At 43.7% G+C, this 27,568-nt stretch overlaps 1 protein-coding gene across 1 annotated transcript in view; it reads left to right on the top strand.

Moving 5' to 3' along the window:
• Window positions 1-21,911: 21,911 nt before the first annotated feature.
• Window positions 21,912-27,568, top strand: part of PACS2 (phosphofurin acidic cluster sorting protein 2) — a 550,048-nt gene continuing 544,391 nt past the window's right edge. Inside the window, exon 1 of the mRNA XM_030213995.1 lies at window positions 21,912-22,350. Coding sequence (XP_030069855.1) covers window positions 22,235-22,350 — 116 coding nt within the window. The 5' untranslated portion in view covers window positions 21,912-22,234. The remainder of the gene's footprint in view (window positions 22,351-27,568) is intronic.

The following is a 27,568-nucleotide window of genomic DNA, read 5'->3' as shown; positions in this document are numbered from 1 at the left end:
TGGAATGTATGACTGAGTATGGAGATTTCTCAGGATTCAAGCTAAATTTGGAAAAATCAGAAGCTATGCCGAGGCAAGAGACTGTCAGTGATCTTTCCCAATGAAGTGGGCAGGTAGCTCTTTCTGATATCTTGGGGTGATGTTGACCATGGAGATGTGGGGCATCTACCACCTGAATCTACATTGGGAAGATAATACAAGTCATAGGTACTTAATTCTAGGGTCCATCTTAGCATTCAGCACCCAAGAAGAAGAGCTAGGTGTTATAGTAGGCAATATGCTTAAATCTTTTGCCTAGTGTGAAGCGGCAGCCAAAAAAGCAAAGAGAATGCTAGGCATTATTAGGAAAGGGATGGAAAATAAGAGGAAGAACATTATAACGCCTCTGTTTTGCTCCATGGTGCAACCTCACTTTGAGTATTGCATGCAGTACTGGTTGCTGTATCCTAAAATAGATATAGTGGAATTAGAAAAGGTGCAAAGAAGAGTGACCAAAATGATAAAGGGGAAGGAAATCCTCTTGTATGAGGAAAGGCTAAAGTGTTTAAGGCTCTTCAGCTTGGAAAAGAGACAGCTGAGGGGGGTTATGATAGAAGTCTACAAAATCAATTTTTACTCTTTCAAAAGTACAAAGACTAGGGGACACTCAATGAAATTGCATAGTAATACTTTTAAAAAGGATAGGAGGAAATATGTTTTCACTGAATGAATAATTAAGCTCTGCAGCTCATTGCCAGAGAATGTGGTAACAGCGGTTAGCATATCTGGGTTAAAAAAAGATCTGGACAAGTTCCTGGAGGAAAAGTCCATAGTTTGCTATTGAGATAGACATGGGGAAAGCCACTGCTTACCCTGGGATCAGTAGCATAGAATCTTGATACTATTTGGAATTCTGTCAGGTACTTGTGAACTGAATTGGCCACTATTCGAAGCAGAATACTGGACTATCGGTCTGATCCAGTAATGTTATTCTTATGTTATGAGATCACAAACTTACCACACAACTCCTACCTACATAGAGACCAGAAAGACAAACAAGGTTCAAATAGAAGAATGATAAAACCATGTGGATTCATTAAGCAGCTGGGTTAATATAAAATCTCTTCCCATATTTCATCTTTTTTAGTCCAAGGCAGTCCTTGAAGAAACCCATTCATGTGACACTTTTTTGTTTTAGACATATGTAGTCTGTCTTTTCTTTCTTTCTTTCTTTATTCTAAAGAAGATGAAATACTGGGAAAAGCTTTTTCTTACATATTCAATGTTTGTGAATATTTTATGCTTTTCCTTCCTTCTGTTTGTAAATGTGTTCTGTATTAGCATCTCTGAATTGTAGTGTTGGCTCCACACATGGATTGGTTGCATAATGCTGTATGTATCCTCTTGGAGATAATTCGAAACAGTTAGGTCCACAAGGTTTCTGGAGAGCTTGGAAAAGTAGGAGAACTTTTTAGATACTCTGGTATGTAGCAATAAAGATTAAAAAAAAAAAGTTAAAGGTGATACTTCGGTTCATCATTATTTGTTACATATACAAGTGAACAGGACAACCATAACACTCTGTAACATAATAATTATGAAAATAGTAGATGGCATCCAGAAAAAGAAACACTGAAATCTCCAACCTTACATAATTACTGACATCTTAATGGCTAAATGTCCACAAGCTCCTTCACACCAATAATTAAATACATTTTTTCTTTTTAGTCCAAATATCCAACATACTGGGCCTCCTAAACCCACTTTTCACCTCCCCTTTTTTTTTCCAGTCTACTGAAGATCCATATGCCATTAAATGATACTCCTGTTCCACACTCAACAAATTAAAAAAACCACTATATGTCTCCACATACTCCTCCAGCACCCTCTTTTAGCAAGGACCACATCAAATTCTCCATTTGCATCACCTCTTTCATTTTCTCCATCCACTGCCCCATTGTTCAAGGCACTGGCTAGATCCACTTTAACAGTATGTACCAGGGGCATAACCAGACCTCAATTTGGGGGGTCCGGAGCCCAAAGTGGGAGGGGGCACAGTTTGGCCTGCCTCTCTGCTGCAACCCCCGCCCCACCGCAACCCATATATCTTGGCTGGTGGGGGTCATCAACCCCCACCAGCTGAAGCCTTTCCCTAGCGCAGTTCTCTGTGCATTGCCTGCCCTGCATCCCCTCATATCGCATGCATGCTCAGTTTTTTTCACTAAAACCGAGCATGCACATGACGTGAGAGGAAGCAGGGCAGGCAATATGCAGGGAACAGCGCTGGAGAAAGGCTTCAGCTGGCGAGGGTTGGGGACTCCTGAATCCAATTGTGGGGGCCCAGGCCCCCAAGACTACCCCATACCTACGCCACTGGTATGTACTTCTGAGCCACTATTAGCCCAAGATTCATAAACATATGGGACCCTTTTTTACTCATTTCAGAAACACTCACGCCTCTACAATGGTACTTATTCTAGATCTGGTACTTTCTCTCCCATACAACATTCCATCATACTCTGTACTTTCTCTCAGAAACCCATCAATTCCTGGTGCTGAATAAAACCATGAATCATAGACTCTTTATGCAGCACATTTGAGACAGGTGGCTGATGCAGCCAGCCACATGTGTTTTTTTTTCTCCATGTCTACTGTGATGGGGTACTGTCTGCCACACATCCTCTATGCCACTGCAAGTCATGGAGCTTTCTTTTCCTCATGGTAGGAGGCTGTGAATGATAGCCCCTTCACCCACTTAGCTAAGTTTAAAAAAACCAAAACCAAGTGGCCTTAATAATAGAAGGGTTTTTTCCCCCCAAGAAAAAAATACTTCCTTATGCCCATGTATGTCCATAGGAAACTCCATTTGGCAAGAACTGGTCTGAGCAACTAAACCCCTCAATTCCAGTTATCAGTTCTAGGTAAGTGATTCATTAACTCTCCTTCTTGCAGGCTTTTAGCAGCAGTGCTGTAGGGTTTAAAACCCCTCAAAGGGCTAGTATCTCTTTCAAGTGGTCTTACAAATACAGTTCAATAACTCAGAACAACACACAAAGTGCAAATACAGGTGTTTATAAAGAAAAATAAGGCTACTTGGCTTATTTCAAGCCAAGGCAGACAGCACTAGAGCTTCACTATACCTATCCATGATAGAGAGGGCTAATCAATGTTGTGCCCTCCCCCATTGCTAGGACTTAACACAGCACCGTGTTTTGGCAAAAATGCCTGTCTCAGGAGTCTTTTGAAAATGGTCACTGAAGTATAAAACCAGAGGAAAATGAGTAGATAAACATACTAAATCAAGTCTTCAAAACCAAAGTGTACTCGGTGAGCACAGCATAGAGTTGTGCTGTGATTTGGTATATTTATCTACAAATTTTCCTCTGGTTTTATACTTCAGTGACCATTTTCAAAAGACTTCCTGGCCATTTAGAAGAGTCCTGTTGATCACGCTACTCCTCGGTTGCTGTACTGTTCCTCTTGTAGCGGATCCAGTTCCTCTACCTCGGTGGTTGTTTTCTGTCCACTCAAAAAGATCATATATAGTAGAAAGCGCTCAAATTGCCCATTCCCCAAAAAACTCTACTTTCCATAGAAACAGAGAAAGATGAAGGCAGAAAAAGTCCATGGGCATAATTGAACATCGCCGGCAAAATAGATCACCAGCGATCTATTTTGGTGGCGGCGCAACAGCTGGCTGGAACCGTATTTTCGAAAAAGATGGCCGGCCATCTTTTTTTCCGATAATATGGTTTAGCCCGGCCAAATGCCAGAGTTCGCTGGGGTTGAGATCGCCGGTTTTGTTTTTCAGCGATAATGGAAAAAACTGCCAGCCATCTCAAACCCGGCGAAATGCAAGGCATTTGGTCATGGGAGGAGCCAGCATTTGTAGTGCACTGGCTCCCCTGACATGCCAGGACACCAACTGGGCACCCTAGGGGTCAGTGCGGTGGACTTCAGAAAAAGCTCCCACATGCATAGCTCCCTTACTTTGGATGCTGAGCCCCCCCAACCTCCCCCAAAAACCCACTACCCACAAATGTACAACACTACCGTAGCTCTTAGGGGTGAAGGGGGCAACTACATGTGGGTACAGTGGGTTTTGGAGGGCTCCCATTTACTAGCACAAGTGTTACAGGTAGGGGGGGGCTGGGCATGGGTCCGCCTGCCTTAAGTGCACTGCGGTACCCACTAAAAGTGCTCCAGGGACCTGCATACACGCAGGCCTCTAGGACTTGTTGCTGCTGTATAACCTTGGCACACCAGTTGACACCTGAAGACTAATCTCTATGAAAAAGTCCTTTATTTGAATAAGCACGTTTACTCACAGTTAACTGCAGATTAGAGGTTGTGCCCCACTGGCAAAGAGTCTCCCTGGTACTGAGATTAGCAGTAGGTCAGAGCTGGCAGAATGGTGTACAATGCCTTCTTTCAGCAACATTCAAGGTAATAACTAAGTTCTCTAACGTGGGTAACACATGAAAGGGATCTAAAACTGGCTGGCAAAAATGGCCACTACCTCATGGACTACCAGAAACAAAACTGGACACACTCTGACCCAGTTAGCAGGGGGAAAAGCACCATGGGAGTAGAACCCACTACCCTACACCCACCACAATGCATTGCTGATGTGACTCTGCAGTGCACCTAACAGAAAAGGTGTCACACTCACCCGAGAGCCACATCACAACCAGGGAAAGGCTGTCAGAGGATAGAACACATTCTGCTGTCATGGAGGTGGGTACGGCATTTGAGGCTGGCATACAGGCTGGCAAAAAAGGTTTTTAGTTTTATTGTTTTAGTGTGGGAGGGGGTTGGTGACTACTGGGGGAGTACGGGGAGGTCATCCCCGATTCCTTCCAGTGGTCATCTGGTCAGTTGGGGCACCTTTTGAGGCTTGGTCGTGAAAATTAAAGGACCAAGTAAAGCCGGCGAAATACTGCTTAACGCCACTTTTTTTCTATTATCCGCGAAAGCCGGCCATCTGGTAGCCACGCCCATGCCTGCCTTCGCTACGCCACCGACACGCCCCCTTGAACTTTTGCTGGCGAGGCGACGGGAAAGCGGCGACGCTGTCAAAAAAACCGCTTTCGATTACACCGATTTGGCCGCTTTTGAGAGATCGCCGGCCATCTCCCGATTTATGGCTGGTGATCACTTTCGAAAATAAGCTTGCATATAGCCTATCCAGGCTGCCCATCTAAGCCATTTATTTATTAACCTACTTTTATGAAGAAAGTCACCCAAGGCAGTGTACAGCAGGTAGTTTAACATAAAACTTACAATTTTGTTAACAGCACAACAATAGTAAAATGACAAAGGAGCTAATTTTTAAAGCACATAGGGGCCCTTTTACTAAGCTGCGGTAGGGCTACCGTGCGGGTAGCGCGGGTGCCCAGCAGTAGTTCCAAAGTTGGCATGTACAGTTTCCTGGCGGTAATCGTCAGCACAGCCTGACTACTGCACAAGAAGCGCTTGAGCCCTTAACACCTTCTAATAGGTGGCAGTAAGGGCTCAGGCAGTAAAAAGCTGCGCGCTAATTTAAATATTAGCACACAGCCATTTACTGCCCCATTTTTTTTAAAGGCTTTTTTTTTCTGCCACAGTAAAAAAATGACCCAACGTGTGCTAATTTCACCTGCCAAAACTAGCGCAGGCCACTTTTTACTGTGGTTTAGTAAAAGGGTCCCTTAGACTTACAAAGTTCCACAGGTGCTAAGTCTAAGTGCTTTGAAAATACGCCTCTGAAACTAAACATAAAGACAATAAATGAGGTAACATTGAAAACAGCAAACTGAAACCTAATAATAGGACTATCATGAAACAGTATCAAAAACATAGATATTTAACAGCACTGAAATTCAAATAACAGAGAAATAATATAATGTCTGCATCATACTAATGAAACACCTAATAAGCATCCATTTGAACATTCAAATAACATAGATATGACGCTAATGCTTTTCTACAATACAGCCTACGATGTAGCTGAGAGGCCAAGTGCAGATATATAGATGGGGACAAGATGGGTGGTACAGCGTCAGTTGGGATAAATAGATGGGAGGCTAAACTCAAGGCAAGTTTTTGTACAGTTAAACAAGATATAAGGAACTGGTCTAAATTACAGTGTGTGTAGTAAGCTAGACAAGGTGCAGAGTGGGGTATAGTTAGTCACCATTGGGCTCATTTTCAAAGACTTAGGGGTCCTTTTACTAAGCTGTGGTAAAAAGTGGCCTGCGCTAGTTTGGACATGTGAAATTGGCGTGCGCTGGGCTATTTTTTTTTTTTATTTTTACCATGGCTGGGAACAAGGTCTTTTTTAATGAGGCAAAGGACAGTGCAAAGGAAGTCGGGGCTCACTACCTATAAGTAATGAGAGAGGAAGGACTCAAATATGCCATGTTAATGTCATGAAACCTTGGTGGGAAAGAGAGGTTTTGGTTGCCCAGGGGGTGGAAGAGCAACAGGAGGAGTTGGGGCCACAAATTTCGGATATAATCAAGCCGTCAGAGCCCCACATTAATATGACCTTAAGCCCCAGGCAGCAGGAAGATGTGTGGGAACTCTTAGAAGAATTTAGGTATGTGCTGACCCCCTGTCCAGGAGAAACGCATCTTATAGTATATGAGATCATAACGGAAGGGGGCAAAGTGGTAAAACAGAGACCGTACCGATTGTCTCCGCTTAAAAAACAAGAGGTCATACGGTAGGTGAAAGAAATGTTAGACTTCGGGGTAATTAAGGAGTCCTATAGCCCTTGGTCGAGTCCGGTGGTGCTGGTTCCCACGGCAGATGGAACCTGGCGGTTTTGTATAGCCTTTCGCCAAGTGAACACCCTGGCAGCACCTGATGCCTATCCAATGCTGCGGATAGATGAGTTGTTGGATAGGTTGGGTACAGCACTGTATCTGTCCACCCTAGACTTGACCAAGGGCTATTGGCAGATCCCTCTCTCGGCTGAGGCATGGCCGAAGACAGCGTTCAGCACTCCGTTTGGCTTATACCAGTTCAAGCATAAGCCTTTTGGCCTTAATTCAGCAGCGGCTAGCTGCCGCCTCTTAGATAGGGTGCTGCGGCCTCATCAAGAATACGCTGCGGCGTATATGGATGATGTGATAATCCACAGACCAGATTGGGGCACTCATATGACTCAGATAAGGATCACGAGGGAGAGGAGGGGGATTGGCTGAGGAGGAATAATCAGGAGGGAGAGAACCAGCTGGGGACCATAAAGGGAGAGGAGCCCATGGAATGGGGGGTGGAGAAAGAGGTCGGAGAGGAGATCCAAGCCCAAGATGACTAGGGAAGTTAGCCCATGGAGATTGCTGCTCTAGCTCTGGTACAAGGGAAGAAGTTGAAAGGCTTCATAACAAACCTTCTTCAAGGCTGGGGGAAGCTTGGAGGAAAAGTTAAGCAGCTGTTCCACTCAAGGGGGAGAGAGGTGCCGTGCTGTAAAGCAGTGAATGATTTCAGCTGTGGCCAGAAGTCAGACCTGGCTGGAGAAACAGGTAGTGACTTCAACTGTGTCCAGGAACCTGGCCATGCTGGGGAAGCATTGAGTAATTTGAACTATGTCCAGAAGTCATGCCATGCTGGGGAGGCAGTGAGTTATTTAAGCTGTGTCCAGAAGTCATGCCCTGCTGGGGAAGCAGTGAGTGATTTGAACTGTGTCCAGAAGTCATGCCATACTGGGGAAGCAGTGAGTGATTTAAAACTGTGTCCAGGAATCAGGTCATGCTGGGGAAGAAGTGAATGATTTAAACTGTATCCAGAAACTGTGGCCAGTGGGGGGAAGGAACAAGGGGTGATATGTGTTGTAACCAAGGACTGTGTCTGGAAGAGGAAATGTCTTGGCCTTGCTGATGGAATAAAGCGGTTTAAAGCATATTTTTGGAGTCTGCTTCTGGGAGTGCTATGTCCAGGGAAGGGCCCTTCCAGGGTCAGCTGAGTTCATGCCTGCAGAAAGGCCTGAAGGTGGTGGCCTGCTGACAGTAAGTAGGTGGCTGTAAAAAAGGTAGGTAGATGGATGGATGGAAACAGGGAGGGGAGCTGGAAAAAAAAGATTGGGAAGATAGGTTGGAGGGGACTGAAAAAAAGATGGAGTGTGGGTGCGGGGAGGGAGGCTGGAGAAGAGTGGTAAGGGGGACGTACATGGAAGGGGGAAGGGAAAGGACAGGGGGATATGCTGCTCATGGATGTTTGCTTTTTTGAAAATGTACATCTTTTAAAATGTTGTATTTAGCAGAGTATGGAAGAAAATGCATTTGTTACTTTTACCGGTATTTTCACTGCTTATAGAATCTGGATTTCTGGGGGGGGGGGTGGGGGGTGGGGGGGCAAGGTGACTGAGCGGCGGGGTACGATACGTGTGGCAGGGACGGGTGGACTGGGGATAGGCAGGGGCAGGTTAGATTTCTGTCCCTGTGCAACTCTCTACTTTGAACGCGACAAACAAAATCTTCAAGACTTTTGTCACAGATGAAATGATTCAGCTCATAGTAAAGCACACAAATGAAGAAGGTGAGATAATGGCTGAAAAGTTCAACAAAAAACATCCAGCTCTTATCATGAGGTTTGAACTAACTTGCGCCAATAAAATGTGGGCATTGGTAGATTCATGATTTTGTGAGGGATTTACCATGGTTATCATGAGCCAGTGAAAGGCCTCTGGAACCTTCAAGTCAAGTAATCCCATATTTACTGCTACAATACCACTGCTCAGTTTAAATTGCTGCTTTGTGTGCTACATTTTGATGACAAGGCTACAAGAGATGACAGAGTAGAATCGACAACTGTCGACCTCGCCGAGGACTTGATTATGACCCATAACCTGACAACTGTTGGAACAAACAACTCCAATCAGCTGCATATTCCTCAGGAAATGAAGAACGATGACAGGGTAGTGTTGAGTACGAAGCTTTCTTGGTCTAGTCAAGTTATGTTGATGTCATATATTCCCAAACCAAAAAGGAATGTTTTATTACTCACAACAGAACACAATCAACCTGATATTTCTCAGAGAAGATCACAAACCAGAGATCATGTTGGCATATAATGAAGATAAAGGCGGCGTTAACATTGTAGATATGATGCTTGATACTTACCATTGTAAGGTTGCATCAAGAAGATGGCCAGTGGCATATAATGAAGATAAAGGTGGCATTGACGTTGTAGATATGATGCTTGACACTTACCATTGTAAGGTTGCATCAAGAAGATGGCCAATGTTAGTTTTTTACACAATTGTCGACGTAGCAGCCATAAACTCCTTTTTCATTTGGATGCACAGACATCCAGAGTGGAAGGAAAAAAATTGTCAGCGACACAGCTTATTTCTGACTAAGCTTGGCATGTCACTGATTCTTCCAATGGTTGAAGAGTAGGCAGCAAATTTAGTGGGACCCCAGAACAATGACCAATATGCTATCGGTGCAGTTCTGGGAAGACCAATAATGTCATCCTCAGCAGCACGTTTAAGTTCATTATTAAGAGGAAAGAATTACTGAAGAAGAGGTTTTGAGAAGATTTTGACTTTTTGTCTAACTCCTTCTCCACCAGATCCTTTGATTCTAGCACTTGTTTTTGGAATGTTCCTGGATGGTTCCTGGATTGTAATTTAATTCTTTTGGGATTTTTCAGAATAAATATCTGCAGCCCCTCATTACCTCTCTACCCTTATCTCCCCTTACACTCCTACCCGAAACCTCCGCTCACAGGACAAATCCCTCCTCTCTGTACCCTTCTCCACCACCGCCAATTCCAGGCTCTGCCCTTTCTGCCTCGCCTCTCCCTATGTTTGGAATAAACTCCCTGAGCCCATATGCCAAGCACCCTCCCTGCCCGTCTTCAAATCCTTGCTCAAAGCCCACCTCTTCAATGTCGCCTTCGGCACCTAACCATTCTACCTCTATTCAGGAAATCTAGACTGCCCCAATTTGATTGTATGCACATTTTGTCCATTAGATTGTAAGCTCCTATGAGCAAGGACTGTCCTTCTTTGTTAAACTGTACAGCACTGCGTAACCCTAGTAGCGCTTTAGAAGTGTTAAGTAGTAGTAGTAGTGTTTGTGAGTTTATCATGCTTTGAGGCTACTTTATATATATATAAACTAACTGTTGAAGTCCCCAATTCTGCACGAACCTACAGAGAGTAGAATAGGAGTGAAGTTTTGAATTTTGTTATACATTATTGCACTCCAGACAATTTAAGATTTATCTGATTATTCAAGTTGATTGTCAGTATGGCTCAGAATTGGCAGACTGGTTTAAGATTCACAGCAGACCAAAGGTCTTCAATATTACAAGCACCAACATTATCTCAATTTGGTACCACAGGTACGGATAATTCTCAAATAGCTGAACTACTAGAAAATTACAAAAAGTTAATCCGATGGGAGCTACATAGTGCCTCTCTGGTTGAATATTGCAAATTAGAAATTATACCTAGAGGTTTGCGTATGCAGAGAGGACCTAAATTGTTTCCTGACGACGAGACATTTGTTAACAGTTGGAATAGTATATTAAATCAATGTTCCTTAGATCTCATGTTGCTTCTGATTCAGACTTTACAACAGAGAATAAATACTGAGAAACCATTAATTGAAGAAAAAAAGGGGTTTATTTTTTCCCAGGAAGGTTTAGATAGATCCTTAGAAGAATTTAATGTGAAAATAGAGAAATTCAACAAAGATTTACAACAAGTTAAATATAAGAAAATTACCCGAGACAAAAAAGATTATTCAGATGGTTTTGTAATATATGTTGAATACTCTTTTTGGAACATGTTTGTAGATTCTCAAAGATTTTTTGCGTATTCTTTGGACACTTTCTCTTTAAGTTCTTTGAGAGTAATGGTATGTCAGTTATAATTGAGTTATCCGTCTTGCTGATTGGATACAAATAGAGAATACCACCTAGTGGGATCTAATTGATGATTGGATACTATAGCAAATACCTCCCAGAGGGTGGAGCTAAACTGTTGGCGTCCTTTATCAACATTCGCCATTTTCTGAACTGGTGTTCGCGATGGATTGAACGAGAACAATTTTTTTGTTTTTCGACATTCTCCTGATGAAGATTGCGAAACAGTGGGTCCCTTGCTGTCGGGAAAATTAGTGAAATATGGAAGTAATGCTTTTTCAGCATTACCCACTTTGAAAAATTTCTACTCTGTAGCCGGAAGAGTGCGTGATTGAAAATATAGAACCAGTTTACTGACAACGTGGAAGCAGGTCATTTTGTCTACATAAGAGATATAAATCTAAGGCTCAAGATAAGTGACTCTTTGTTTGTTAGTATGAACTCTAACTGATAAGTTTATTGTATAACTGTTTCAGTTTTAGAAAACTGGTGATATTTCACTTAATTCAAAAGGTTTACAGAGTAATTATATAAGTTTTGTTCTTCCATTCAATATTCTCTGCAGTGTTGTGCATTAAGATGGACATTACAACAATAGATTAAAATACTCTATTTTCCGTTTTTTGTTCACAGTGTCTTTTTCTCCCCTAGATAGGGAGTTTTTTGGCATCTGTGAGGTTTTTCGGAAAGTAGTAGGTGCCTATGATGTTGGCCAATTCAGTGGAGTCCTAATTAAAGGTTCCCTGGGCTATTGAGGCTACTTTATATATATATAAACTAACTGTTGAAGTCCCCAATTCTGCACGAACCTACAGAGAGTAGAATAGGAGTGAAGTTTTGAATTTTGTTATACATTATTGCACTCCAGACAATTTAAGATTTATCTGATTATTCATATTTATGCAATTCAATTTTGTAGTCAGCTCAGTAGGAGGCCTTTGTAGCCTTGATAAGAACGTTTGAAGTTTTTTTGAATGTTTTGATTGATTTACAATATTACTTAGCTTTTACTTTTGATTGTTAAATTGATTGGTGATACGTCACATAAAGATGAACTATAACTATATTTTAAAAATGCCTCCAAACCTCATAAAGAAGTGCACACAAGGGGCTTAACTTTAAACATGTCCCGTACCCTGCCATCCACTCCCACCCCCATACTGGTTGCACTTTAGAACACAGCAGGGAAGGCCCCCTTCACTGAGTGGCTCTGGTGCTGCTGCATCAGCTGCTTCCTCCCAGTATGTCTGTTACTGATGGTAATATATAACTTAACAGACTCTAGGAAATTAAGTGCCAAAAAATCAAAACAATGCAACATATTAAGCAGAACAGCATTTGCAGTATTCTGGGAATATATGGAAGTACTTTACTAACTAGTTTCCAGTCAGTTATTAAATTCCTGGTCTGGCATCTTCCTGTTGGCCAAGTGAACAGTGGTGTTCAGTAGCAGTGTAATAAAAATCCTGTGCTAAATGGCAACCATAAAATGATTTGCCTATCAGTTTTTTTTGGTAGATTGCCAAATGGCTACTAGGTTTCAGATCTGTGGCCTTTAGTTTCTTGAGTTGCCAAACATATTTGGAATATAGAGCGTTTTAAATTATTTATTTATTTTAAACCGTATATTCCAATTTCGCAAAACATCCTAGGCGGATTACAAATGTTACATATACAAGTCCACGTTATACACACACATTGTCCAAATAAAAACAAAACATTTCCAAATAAAACTCAACAGGTCAACACAGAGAAACCCTTAACCCACGGGGGATCAGGTTTCTCAACAGCCTATAAACCCAGATTTCATTCAGTCTTCGTCTGTTCCTGCTGTCCTACATTTCTGTTGAGCTGGGGGAGGAGGGGTTTCGGATGGTATACTTGTTCTTGAACTTTTGGCTTGGAGGGTCAGAAGAATACAGGCCTTCTGCAGCCAATTTGTTGGAAGCAAGTGAACTGGGATATGGGGAATAGGGAGGAGGGAGGATGGGGGCTGGGGGACAGGGGGGATATCTATGGCTGTAATGTTCACACAAAATTGGCGATTACTATGTTGGCATGTTTACTGGTTTATTTCAATAAAATTGTTTAAACATAAAATAGCAATCCCCAACTTTGCCTCTTAACATGTGACTTTCCCACACCGACCCTCTTGTATGCCTGCAAAAATAGAAATATTTTCAATTCCTTCTTCAGCTCATCCAAGCCCTGTATTGTTCTCAATCTCAAGGGTAACTCATTCCACCACTGATGCTCTACAATATAAAATATTGCATTAGCTGTGCCAATACTTATTAATATAAACTCTCTCTAATACCAGGCATATTGAGGCATATTTTCAAAGCACTTAGACTTACAAAGTTCCATACAGGGGCATTTTCAAAAGGGATATATATCCAAGTTGTGATTTGGACGTCCTTGCAAAACGGCAAAATCTAGGGGCGGGAAAACCCATATTTTCAAAATAAGATGGACGTCCATCTCTCATTTTGAAAATACCATCAGTGACGTACAAATCCTTAAATTTCGCCGTCCCTAGACGTGGACGTTTCTGACTTTCGGCGATTTTCCAAACCAAAGACGTCCGTGTCAAAAATGACCAAATGCAAGCCACTTGGTCGTGGGAGGAGCCAGAATTTGTAGTGCACTGGTCCTCCTGACATGCCAGGACACCAACCAGGCACCCTAGGGGGCACTGAAGCGACTTCATAAATTGCTCCCAGGTACATAGCTCCCTTACCTTGTGTGCTGAGCCCCCGAAACCTCCCCAAAAACACACTACCCACAACTGTACACCACTACCATAGCCCTTACAGGTGAAGGGGGGCACCTAGATGTGGGTACAGTGGGTGGTGGGTTTTGGAGGGTTCACTGTTTCCTCCACAAATGTAACAGGTGGAGGGGGATGGGGCTGGGTCCGCTTGTCTGAAATGCACTGCACCCACTAAAACTGCTCCAGGGACCTGCATGCGCTGTCATGGACCAGAGTATGACATCTGAGTCTGGCACAACATATTTTGAGAGATTGTTTTTGAGGGTGGGAGGGGGTTAGTGACCACTGGGGGAGTAAGGGGAGGTCATCCCCGATTCCCTCCAGTTGTCATCTGGTCATTTCGGGCACCTTTTTGTACCTTAGTCTAAGAAAAACAGGTCCGTGTGAAAATGTCCAAGTGTTCATCAGGGACGTCCTTGCTTTTCTTGATTATGGGTCAAGGACATCCAAGTGTTAGGCACGCCCAAGTCCCGCCTTTGATACGCTTCCGATACGCCCCCTTGAACTTTGGCCGTCCTTGCGACGGAGTGAAGTTGGAGACGTCCTAAATCGGGTTTCGATTATACCGATTTGGACGTCCTTGGGAGATGGACGTCCATCTTCCAATTTATGTCAAAAGATGGACGTCCTTCTCTTTCGAAAATGAGCCCAAGAGTAACCTAAGTCTAAGGGCTCTGTTTACTAAGCTGACCTGTAGGCGTGCAAACTTTTTAGTGCGTGCTAAAAATTAGCACGCATTGCTAGATGCACCCATAGGAATATAATGGGTGTCTCTATCGTTAGCAGTGTGCACTAAAAAGTTAGGGTGCCTACAGCGCGGCTTAGTAAACAGAGCCATAAGTGCTTTGAAAATATGCCTCATTGTGAAGCAATACAAAACAACTAAAATCCATTCAGGACCTATTGAGCAAATCTGCCACACCATAATAGCACTAACTTCCAGGAGTCATACAAGGTCTTACCTAGTAAAAGGCAGCACCATAAGCATTGCAGTGGGCACTGAAACATCCACATACCTATTAGAAAACTAAACAAGCCAGATTACAACAGATTGATCCTACAAGAACTTCAGTGTTAAAAGAATATCTGGTCTCTTTCACACATATAGAACACAGACAGACCTTCGCCAAGAATAGAAATATGTAGACAAAAATTAAATTGAACCTCAAGAAGTCAGACTCTGCATACAGTGAATCAGAAACTGCGTTGCATTTCCCTTTGCACTATGCAAAACAAAGACAGCAACTGTAAATTTCCAAAACTGACATTTTTCAATCACTACATGAAAAATAAATTACTTTTTTCTACCTTTGTTGTCTGGTCATTTTTTAAAAAATTATATTGGTTCCACTTTCTGTTTTTTTTTCCCCGTCTTCTTTTAGCACTCTTTCCAGGTCTGGCTGTCCATTTCTCATTTTCTTTCCTCCTGTTTTCTTCTCATCTTCTCCTTTCAGCATTTTTCCATTTTCTGGCTCTCTATCCACTTAAGTTTCATTCCTTCTTACTATCCAATTTAAATCTTTCTCTTTATACTGCATCTGCTTACAGCTTTCCATCTTTTTCTTTCACTCTGGCCCTCCTATTCCCTCTTATTCCCTAGTACTTCACTAATTTCCCCTTTTCTCCTCCCATCCAGCATCTCTGCTCTTTCTTTCTCCCCCTTCCATCCAACATGGTTCCTCTATTTCCCCACTTGTGTCCAGCATCTCCCCCATCTCCCTACACCTCCTGTGTTCAGCATCTCTTCTCCGTCTTCCTATACCCCATGTTCATCATCTCTCTTCTGTCCCTCTACTCGCCCGTGTTCAAAATCTCCCCTGACTTTCTACTCACCCCCATATATCCAACATGTCCTTTGTCTTCCTAATCCCTCTCCCGCATCCTTCCTTTTTGTCCCTGCTGCAAAATTGAAGAATGTGTACAAAGAACATTTTACAGATAACTAATTTGTTCTTTTGCTTATGCATATATTTAGTAATCACAGTGGCTGATGTAGCTGATTTTGAAGATTTGTGTGTTATATTTTGAAGTTTTTGGGACACATGCCAGAGCTTTTTTTTTTGGTGACAGTATGCACCAGTACAGCATACTGGAATTTGTTTTTTACTGTGCCTGCTCCTCCCCCTCTGTCTTCCGCCTCTTTCCTGCAGCTGCTTCTCCCGATGAGCAGCAGTGGCAGGCAAAGCAAGCAGTAGCAGGTGCGGGGCCGCAGTGCTCATGTCTGAACTGTCGGCTCTGCTGGTTTCCTGCCCGTCTGACATCAACTTCCTGTTCCGGGGCAGGGGACTGGCAGAGACGACAGCGTGCGTCCAAGCACTGCAGCCCAGCACCTGCTACTGCTTGCTTTGCCTGATGCTGCTACTCATTGGGAGAAACAGCAGTGGACCTGGAAAGATATGAAGGAGGAGGGAGGGAGGGAGGGAAGGGGGAGAGAAATGATGGACAGAAAAGGGGTAGAAGGATGCTGGCTAGAAAGATGGTGAGAGAGACGGAAGACATTGGATGGAAGGGGGAGAGAAAGAGGGGAGACACTAATTAAGAGGAAGAAAGGGGGGAGATGCTGGATAGAAGGATGGGCAGAGAGAGGGGGAGAAGCAGGAAGGATGGGGACAAGGAGAGGAAATGCTGGATGGAAGTGGGGAGGAGAGTGGGCAGATGATAGAAGTGGGGAGGAGAGAGGGGGCAAATGCTGGATGGAAGTGAGGAGGAGAAAGAAGGGAAATGCTGCATGGAAGTGGGGAGGAAGAGGGCAAGCCATAGGTAGGCACAGTCAAAAGAGGGAAATTGGATAGTAGGAACTAATTAAATGTGGATAGAAGCAGAAAATATACTGAAGAAAGCTGAAATGACAAGGAGAGAACAATGACAAACAAACAGGAAATCCTGGCAATAGAATTAAGAGAAGAAGAGGCAAGTAGAAACCAGGGACTGGGACCAACACAACTGAAAAAAGTAGGTGACCAGACAACAAAGGTAGAAAAAAAATAATTTTATTTGTAGTTTAAAATAAAGTAGTGTGTTATCTGTGTTAATTTTTTGTTTTATTTGTAGTTGTTAATTTGTAATGTAGTGAATGGAATATGTCAGTTTTTTAAATTTATGTCTATCTTTACAGCAGTAAAGGGGGAAACTATTTTTGTTTTTCTGATGTTGTCCTGCATGCCAGAGTCTGGTTTTTGTGGGTTTCAGCTGAATTTTTGTCTATATATTTTATTAGTTTATGGTCACTGTTAGGGGTTCTTTTGTTGGACCTATTTTCAATGATGCCTTTTTATATGCTCTATGGCTGGTAAAATGGGTGTGGCCACTGTGGAGTAGAACCATAGATAGTGACCCCCATCCTTGAGGTTGGCCCTGTATGAGTACCGGTACCTTTTTTCCTACAGAAAAAGCACTGACAAATACCTTTGATTAAAATTAAGCACAAAACACTGTTTTGATATGTCTGTGCCTATAGAGGAAGCCCGATGAATGAAGACTTAACAGTGAAATGATTGTTCTTCAGGTAATATTTAAGGTTGTGGAGAGGGTGAAAGCATATTCTGAGGGCATCCTCTGTTTACACAAAATTATTTAAGGCTGTTTATAATTTTTTTTAACTTTTATGTTCAGCACTTGATATACCACAAATGATCCCTAAGGCAGTTTACAATTTCTATTACAGGTATTGCTTTCTGCATGCTGTTGGCCCCTAGTGGTAAAAAAAACCCATGAAATTACCACTAGGAGACAACCAGTGCATTTTTTTGACAAGGCTGGGCACAAGCTACTAGGGATCCCTCCTGCCCCCATCAGGCCCTCCACTCGGTTGGGTAACTCGGGATCCTGATAAAGAAAGGAGAGAGGACCAGGTAAAAAGATTAATTGGAATATGGGGCTTCAAGTTTTTGTGCCCCATGTCAGAGTGGGAGAAGCCCTTTGAGCCCGTTAGCCACCAGGGATTGGAAGTCCCCTGGTAGAGGCAGATCTGGGCGTTTGTGTCTACCCTTTCAATTTGCCCTCGACGGTGCAAACTGGCTTTTTTTTTACATTTCTTACATGTTCACCAGGGGCGTAGCCACGGGTGGGCCTGGGCCCACCCACTTTGGGCTCAGGCCCACCCAGCAACGGTGCACGCTGCAAGCCTTCTTTCCCTCGGGCCCTCCCTCCCCTTCGGGCAGCGCCACAGCCTACAACAAAGCTGCACCGGTTGTCATCATCTTCTGGCAGAGTTGTTAGTTCTGCTGCTTATCTGCGCGCTGCCAGGGCTGTCTGCTGCTGTGACTGCTTCCTCTGCGCTGGCCCTACCTCTTCGGGCCAGTGCAGAGGAATCAGTCGCAGCAGCAGACAGCCCTGGCAAGACAGCCCTGGCAGCGCGCGGATTCGCTGAGATAAGCAGCAGAAGAACTAACAACTCTGCCATGCAGCGGAGCGGAGTGGAGTGGAGGAAGGAATAGCTGCCACGTGGCCGCGCGGTGCCGCGGTGCACAGCCTCCCATTGATCTCGCTGCTCCCGCCGCTCCGTACCTCGCGCCTCACACCTTGCACCGCCTGCCTCTCTGTTGCCCAGGCCAGCGGCGCGAAAAAGGAAGCAAGCACAGGAGTCAGATGCTGCAGGCCCCGCAGCCACGCGACGCCCAGGTCAGCCCCAGTCGAGACCGACAGAGGAGTCAAGGTCCGACACCGATCCGATGCCCAGACCTCCGGGGTGGAGAAAACCAACGGCAAGACCAAGGGAAAGAAAGGCTGCAGTCAGCGTGTCAGTGAGTGGTGGCTGGGGAAAGGGAGGGAAACAAAACTGCAGCATGCTGGCGGGTGGTTGGTTGGTGTGTGTGTGTGTGGTGGTGGGGGGAGAGACAGGACCACTGTTGGGATGAGGGAGTGAAACAGGGTAAAGCTAGGTGGGGGAGGGACAGAGAGATGCTGCAAGGGGAAAGAGAGGGAGAATTGTTGGATATGGGTGGGATGGGGAGAGGGAGGGAAAGGGCATGAGAGAAAAAAAACGTGTTGGGCATGGAAGTGTAAGGGAGGGAGAGATGAGAGGGAAAATGTTGAACATGGCATTGAGGTGAGGGAAAGGAAGGATGGAGAGATGGTGGTTGGTGGTGGGGGTAGAGAGAGATGTCAAACCAGGGGCTCAAGGCAGGGAGAGGGAGAAAAGTTGGATATGAAGGTGGAGACGAGGAGAGGAAAGGAAAGGAGAGATGCACAAGTGGGGGAGGGGAGAAAGAGGGAAGATGGACAATGGATGGTAGGGAAGAGAAAGGGGAAAAATGCTGGAAAATGGGGGAGGGGAAAGAGATGGTACAGGAAGATGCTGGTGGTGGGAGGTAAAAGGGATAGGGAAATATCAGGCTACGAAGGTGAGGAGGGTAGAAAGAGGGAACATGGGCTGGAAGGGTGGAGGGAGGGAGACACTGGGAATGGTGGAAAGCATGGGGGAGAGGCCCAGGGAGTGGAGAGATGGCAAGGAAAAAATGAGAGAATAGTGATCACAGGGGGTAGAAATATGGTAATGGCACGTAGATCGAAGGGAATGGAAGGCTGAGAATGAGAGAGATGGGGAATGGGAGAGCTAGTGGGTGAAAGGAGATGGAAATGTGATAGATATCTGAAAAGTAAAAAGAAGGAAAAGATTTAGGAAGCGGATGAAATTTGAGTGTACAGAGGCAGAAAAGAAAAAAAGGAAGGAAAGAGCTAAAATGGAAGGATCAAAATTTCAGAGGTAGGTGTAGTGAGGAAATGAAACGACAGGGGAAAAAAGACAAATGGACAACCGCTTGAAGAATTAGCAGAATACAGACAGAGATTGGAACCAACATGATGGAAAAATAAAATGTCCAGACAATAAAGGTAGGAAAATCATTTTACTTTGAATGTTTTAAATGGAATATGTTAACTTTGGGAAATGTGCATAGCGGATTTCTTTTTATTGTTTTAAGTAGAAAAGGAAATGCGCTTTTGTTTTGTTTTTTTTTTCTCCAGTGTTGCAGTATATGCTGAGGTTCCCAGTTCAATTTTGTCTATATATCTTTATTTCTAATTTGTGATCCTTGTTCTGTAATTTGTGAGGGTCTGTCAGTGTGACTTTAACGGCAGATGAGGAGATTGGAGGGGAGAGGCTTTATTTTCTGCCCTGGTCACCAGCATGGCTAACGGCAGCCCTGACCCTTGCTGTAGCTAGTGGGGATTACCAAGCCCTACTAGCTGGGGTCTCTTCTGAAGCTGGCCAGAGATGCCTTCTTCTACTGAGCTTGGCAGATGGGGACAGCATCCTGGAGCCACTGACAACTAAGCATGTATGAGGTGCTGGCATCAGTGGCTCGAGGAATTGCTGCTGCCTACTGGGCTTGGTGGAGAGGAGTTCTGGCCATCTTTACTGGAGGCCTTCAGCTGACAGAGATTGGGGATCCTCATCTGCTAAAGTATTTATATATTGAATTGGGAAGTGCTGGGGGAGAGGGGGGAGAGAAACTTTTGTGCCCACCCACTTTGTGCTCAGGCCCACCCAAAATTGGCTGTCTGGCTAAGCCACTGATGTTCACACTAGTGGCATAGCATGAACACATTTTTTTGGGAGGGGGGGGGGGGGGTTGGTGGGGCATGAAGTTAACATGGGTGGGTGCAAGATACTATGGATGTTGACACTACCTCCAGTTCTCCTCAGTGGTCTGTACCACTGCCACTAACAGGGTGGGCCCCTGTTTGCTACAATATTTAATTAAGGAGTTCAAATGAGCCAAGAGATCATTTTGTATCTCACAGCCACATTTCACAAAATGTGTATTAATTACAAATATTTTTGCAAGTTTGTAAGTGAAAGGCAATACATTAATTACAATAAACATATGAAGTCCAAAGATATTTTAATCAGCTTATGTATGAACCATGCGAGTCAAAGAGAAGCAGCACTGGTGCCACAACAGGAAGAATGCCTGGGTTACATGTTCCAGAGTGGGAAGATGAAGGAGAGGAATACGCAGGCCATGGCCAGTAGAAACAAGATTAAAGCTTCAGGAGGGGAGAGCTGGGATGCAGAGCACAGACTCCATGTACCCATTGCTAACACTACCCCTATCTAGATACCCTTCAGTGACTTATTAGCAAGTTTTCTAATAATCCACATAGTTATCAAAACAAGCCCAAGCCAGTATTGAAAACATCCAAAGTCACCACTGCTCACCAAAGTTTTGTTATAACCATGGCTGCTCCATGCTGATTACCCCGTGATTTCCTGGAAGACATACTATTGTGATTAGAACTCATGTTGCAGTTGACCCTGAGGAAAAGCCATGCCCAAAGGACGAATTTTCTCAAGAGCTCAGTTAATCATTATCTGGAGTTTGGGTTTTAAAGCTTGTTTTACATATTTCTGTGTACAGATGGAATAGCACCATCATGTTCTTTGTCTGATATCTAATGTGTATAGTGCTGATTCTGTATCATATTATTATTACTACTATGATTTAATTTGTATTTACAAGTTGACCTTGCTATCTATATACATATATGAGATACATTTACACATTTGATTGTTTCTCCATATCTATTTCCAATATCTTCCAAGGGCTGCATATTGTTCATTATCATAATAAAGTGATTCGGTCTTTCAGGCAAGCAGGCCTAGCTTTTTTTTTTTAAAAAACCTTATCATATTCTGGAACTTCTAGTGATTATTTAAAAAAGATGCAAATATTAAACATGCCAATATACATTTATACAACAGGAATATAACCAACAATCTCCATTCATAAACTGGGTCACTTGGCACTTGCGACGAGCTTAATAAGAAACAGGAGGCGCTGCTGCTTTATGCACTAGCCCAACTATCCGCAGTGGATCTTCAGACACCTTACTTTGCTTTAATCGTTTATTAGCCCAGGAAACTATTAGCCAAGGCATCATTAGTACAGCAGCGGATGAAGAGTCAAACAGAAAATCAAAACGCCCAGAACAAAGAAAAATGAAAAAGAAAACTCCCTACTCCCAACATTTCAATTAACCCTGAATGATTTTCTAGGCGCAACGTCACTTCCGCTGGGCAGCTGGCACACGCGAAAGAGAGCTCCAATCCTTCTTGAACTGGCTACCGAATCTCCCGATCTCTCTGCCGCAACTCAAACCTCAGCTAACAGTAGTTGGAGCGGATTGGTCCCGGCGCAGCTGGCTCGTACGGCCATCAACCAATCCAAGGATGGAATGAAGGCGGGGACAATGCAGAACCCTGGAGAAGCAGGTTGGCTCGCGCTCAGCGGTTTTGAGAGGGGCAGAAGCTGAGAGCTTCAGCGTGTTCACTCACAGTTAGGGGGAGGAGCGGCGGACCAATTGGCTGACAGCAACGGGTTCGTTGTCGCGCGCTCGCTTACTCGCGCAGAGGGGTTGTGGGGAGCGTTGCACAGCCCTGTCAGCAGTAGTAGCCTCGTAGTGTTTACATGGAGCGAGGGGCGACGTAACCCTCTGTTCCTCGGTCTCAAGAGAAGCCGCAGCTGTGCTGCGCTGGTCGAGCAGTGCAGTCATTGCCGCTGGCCTCAGGACCAGTGGGCAGCGAGTGTTGTTGGGACTACGCCGCAAGTGTCGTGGGATATCTCTGCGCGCTTCACTCGCCGCCAGCCGTCCTCCCCTCCGCGAAGAACCGGTTGCACCATGGCAGAGAAGGGAAGGCTTAGTTTCCCCGGCACCGGCGTCCTCAACAGACCCGTCCCAATGAACCTGTTCGCTACCTGGGAAATAGATGGCTCCAGTCCTAGCTGCATACCCCGGTAAGTGCTAGTGAAAGCTGCTGCTGGAACTTGAGGTGTTGGATGCATCCTCCCTGTTCTGGCGAGTGGCGATGTGTGAATGAGGATTTCCAGGGAGGGTTTCTGCTGCTAGATGGCCTTTGGGTGGTGAAAGCTGGCAGCGGACTCTGACTAAAGCTGCAAACGTGCCTCAGACCGCTGTGGACCTGGGAATGTTGTCTGGACGTAGCTGCATCCTGTCTGCGGGGAGTCTCCAGCTCTGCAATCCTTACCACACTCGGGAAGGAGGCTTGGCATTTCCCCACCAACTTTAGCACAGGGAGTACATGAGCAGTGTTTGAGAGAACGTTATTTTGTTGAGTCAACAGTGTAGGCTAGTCAGGGAAGAGAACTGCAAGCAACTGACATGTTAAGGAAATGTGTGATAACCGTATCGCCGAAGTGATTGTTACGATGTCAATATTAAAGAAGACGCATGAAGTTGGAAATGCATACAAATGTGATTAGTATTCTTGTTTAGTTCTGAAACACAAGTACTTCAGTTGTGATGGCAGTATTTTGTAGATAACCAATAAGCCTTTGTTTCTCGTTAAGGTTTAAGGTGCCCTTGCTGGTGGGGGAATGACTTAAAATTAATGTCTCTTTTATTTCTTATTTTGAATTTATCTTAATGTCATCTGGTATTGGGTTGGCTTGGTTCTTGACCGTGTTTTTATTACATATGTTCTACTTATAAGTAGTACCAAGTGGGTCCTTTTGGTTTGTGCTAGACTTACTGGTTTTCAGTTTGTTTGATTTTGTATTTATGTTTGTCCCAGTATGTCAGCACTTATGTTAGATTGAAGAAATTTAAACCTATAGAGCTCTTCTAGTTCTTGATGGAACAGGAAAAGTGGAATTTGGCTAATTTGGGCATTATGACTGAAGTTGCTAGCTGTTCATGAAACTTTGTAATTGTAGTAATATTGACTTGGATTTTCCCAAAATAGGTTATAATAAGTAGGGATGTGCAGTCTGGTTCACTTTCTAATTGTAGTTTGGCTTGGCTTTTTATTTTGATCTCCAAGTTTGTACTAGCCTTCCTCCTCCTGCTCTGATAAACTACATGGTTGGAGTTGATTGGGATTTTGCTGAGTAATATTAGGACTCTTTTTGGGTTTGGTTAGAACTGTATAGACTTAGCCCAGAAACTCATAGCAGTATACCCCTAGCCCTTGTTCAGCATGGATTTAGAATTCTTTTCATTAAACAAAATCTCATTTACTGCAGATCTTGTCATCCACAATTCTGAATGAGGTACAACAAAACACACATTTAAAACAATGATCAAACAAATGAATAAAATAAAACCACTAACAATGCATGAAATATGATGCTAACTCTTAATCTGTCATACCTGATTTTATATCGGTGGATACTAGAAGTTTCTAGATTTTAATTTGCAATCTGTAACCAAGTGGATTCAAGCAACTCTCATCAAGCCTGCTGACATGGTAGAAAAGTTAAGAATCAAAAATATAGGTTGTAATTTTAAATTAAAAATGAAGATGATTTGGATTTATTTCTAGTAAGGGAACTTGTATTAATACTTTGGCACTGTGCAAAACAAAAAAAAGGCAACTTTTATTTTACATATCATGTAATTTAACATATGGAATTCATGCCCAGGTGATTGAAAGCCCCACGCTCTTCCAAACATGGCTGTAAAAATAGTGCTGCAACAGCGCGGGGCTTTATTGCCCCTATGATCAGAGATAATGGCATGCAAATTTATGCGCACAATTATCTCTGCTCAAAGGGTAAAGTGCGGGAGGATTGTGTCTGAGCATGCACTCGGGCACAATCCTCCCGCACTTGTTTGACCGGTCCGGGCTGTCAAAAGCCCAGACCTGTCGAACACAGGGGCTGGAGGTCCATGGGACCACCAGACCCCAAACAGCAAGGCCCTGGTGGCCTAGTGCCCCCACCGAACTCCCCACCCCAAGCTAGTGACATGGGGGCTGGAGGACCCCCCCCCCCGACATGTTTCTCCCTTATATGGTGTAAAGCCTCGCCCAGCGCATCTCCAGGATGCACTGGGTAGGGCTGGGTGTTGTCATTTTCAAGGCAGCACTGGAAGAGGAGGAAGTGTTCTACTCCTTCCTCTAACAAAGGTATGAGGGGGCAGAGAAGAGGGCCACTAGACCACCATGTTGGGGGGGGGGCTTGGTTTGTGGCCCACTGGGCCACCAGGGCTTTTTTTTTTGGGGGGGGGGAATACATGGGGGAGGTTAGGGGGGTTGGAGATACACTGGAGGTCCGCTGGACCTCCAGCCCCTGCGTTGCTGGCCTGGGGGGGGGGGGGCTGTTTCTATTGTGGGGAATGGGGAGCCTGCTAGCATGCAAATGCATTCTGGACAGGGCTCATCATTCCTCCCCAATGGTCTGCAAACCCTAATGTCAGCTCCAAGCTGGCGTTAAGGTTTGCCACAGACAGCGCGCCAATGTTTGTTGCGTTGCCTGCTGATCATTGGGGAGGAATATGTTTAGCATATATTTGCATGCTACTTGCAGTAAGAGCCCTGTTTAGCATGCATTTGCATGCTAGTTGCACTCAGAGCCCACTAGTGCATTGTTAACGTGCTCTGGGGCTCTGATCATGGGGTGGTAGCAAACACAGGTGCTAGTATGGTGCTAATAGCCTCTAGCGCCTGCATTTGCTTCTGATCATCACCCCATTAGTGTCACATAATGATAAAAAAAAATCAGTCATAAGCTATTTAACATAATGCTTAGGGATTTCACTCTAAGGGTCCTGTTTACTAAGCCACTCTGCAGGCGTGCTAACTTTTTAACGTGCACTAAAAATTAACGTGCGCTGACTGACACCCATTATTTTCCTATCGGTGTCTCTAGCATTAGCGCGCACTAATTTTTAGCACACGCTAAAACGTTTGTGCACCTACAATGTGACTTAGTAAACAGGGCCCTAAGTTATTTGAATCCCTAAGTTATTCCTAGAAACTGTATGTCTAATGTGCCTTTCTTTTTACCCACTTCTTCTATCCCAGGGGTTCTTGGAGCAGTTTTCTTTGGTGGTCTTGGCTTTTCCTTCTTCACCCATCTTCATCTGTGATGGCAGTATTTTACAGATGATGCTCTAAACACCTTTGGTTCTGTCATAGATGGTATGCTAGGCTAAGTGGGCATTTGTTCTGACCGTCTGACAGATTTTGGGGTTCATTTTCAAAAGAAAAAAGTCATAAGGTGGCAGAAGAACATTCCAAGTTGTGATTTTCAACACCCTGATTTTAGAAGTTTTGCTCCACAGTTCATCCAAACTTGGTGCTGGCACGTGTCCCCCCCAGAATACACTCCTTAAAAAAAATAGACATTTTTCTGCAATAATAGAACAAAACAAAAACATCTGGGAGCAAAATTAAGACTTTTTGGCTAGACCTGTTTTCAGTCATGACTGACCAAAAGGTGCACTTAATGACCACTGGAAGGATTAAAGCATAATCCCCTTTACTCCCCCAGTGGTCACTGACCCTCTCCTAGCCCCTTAAGATGTAACAGTACATACTAGGCTCTATAAGAGCTTTAGATACAATATCCATTCCTATTAGAGCAGCAAGCAGCTCCCAGGAATAGCCTAGTGGTCACTGAAGTGGACTGTAGAGTGGGATGTGGGCCTGGCTCCTCTTCTCTAACCGGGACACTTGTGGTGGAACATGTGAGCCTTCCAAAAAACACTAAATACCTACTGTACCTACATATAGATGACACCTGCAGGCTTAAGGACTATTGTAGTTGTGTGCAGTAGGTTTTTTGGTGGGTTTTGGAGAGCTCGCCATACAATATAAGGGGATAACTGTGAGATGTGTACCTCGTACCTTTTATTTGAAGTCCACTGCATGCCCCTAGGGTGCCCCACTGCTCTACTGGGAAGTCTGTGTGGCTAGTATGCTAAGAAGGCTGCCCCCCCCCCCCACCAATACATCTCAGTGACTCGTTTTTGTAGGGGTTTTTTTCCCTTGGCCTTTTTTTTTTTTATTTTTTTTTATTTTTTTATTTATTTATTCATTTTACAAAATATATCAAGATATATAACCTTGAACAGAAAAGTAAATATTTCAGGATATCTGTACTTACAAAAACATAAAAAAAACAAAAAACAAAAAAGTAATAATAATATGAAATATATTACTCAAGTCCACCAGAAGGAGAATCCAAGATATAATACATGGAGGTAATTAGAGGAAAATAGTTTAACAAAATCAAATAATACCTAGAACTAACAGAAAAAGAAAACTTCTTATTTCACTCCTGTTGTATTCTTAGAGGCTAAGAAGGATGTTAATTGTAGGGGTTCTGTGAATACATACTTCATCAAATTATATCGAATCACACATTTACATGGAAACCGCAAATAAAATACGGCTCCCAGTTGAAGAACTGCTGATTTTAATAAAAGAAATTGTTTTCTTCTCTTTTGAGTTTCCTTTGAAACATCTGGGAACAAATTAATTTTAAGTCCAAGAAATAATTTGTCTTTATTTCTAAAGAACAATCTAAATAGCCAAGCTTTATCTGATGATAGAGCTAGGGTAGCAATCAAAGTCGCTGGCCTAGCTTGGTCAGTTTCAGAAGTCTCTAATAAAGTAGAAACATCCAATGGGGCATTTTGTTCTTGCTGAAGATCTTTTTGTGGCACATAATATGCTTGATTGAAAGGTGGTAAAGTTTCTTGAGGAATTTGTAACACTTCCAGTAGATATCTTTTAAGCATATCTAAAGGTTTCACCATTTTGACCATGGGGAAATTTATAAATCTGATATTATTATACCTCATAAAATTATCATAAAGTTCCATCTTCCTCCTCAGATTTACAACATCTTTCACCATAGTTTGCTGTACTTTCTCAGTCTCTAGAAGCGTTTTATTCATCTTTTCTTCAGTATCTTTTATACCTTTAATATCAGATTCATTTTTAACTATCTTCTGTTCTAAACAAACCACTTTCTCAGATAAAACTTTAGATTGACCAGCAAAGGTCGTAACGGCCTGTGCCATCAAATCCCATAAGGCATCTAACGTTACCTCAGATGGTTTCTCCGGGATTTTAAGGGAAAATGGCAGAAGTAGATCCTGGGAACCCGTGAGTTCTTCTCCTCCTCGTCCCACAGCCTGGGTCCCTGCAATGGTCATCTCGGGAGTTGTGAACTGACCCTCTAGCTCTTCCTCGCGCTGTTCAGG

The sequence above is a fragment of the Microcaecilia unicolor genome, chromosome 9 (genome assembly GCF_901765095.1).
Source record: "Microcaecilia unicolor chromosome 9, aMicUni1.1, whole genome shotgun sequence".
NCBI lineage: Eukaryota > Metazoa > Chordata > Amphibia > Gymnophiona > Siphonopidae > Microcaecilia > Microcaecilia unicolor.
This window is presented reverse-complemented; position numbering and strand designations above follow the sequence as displayed.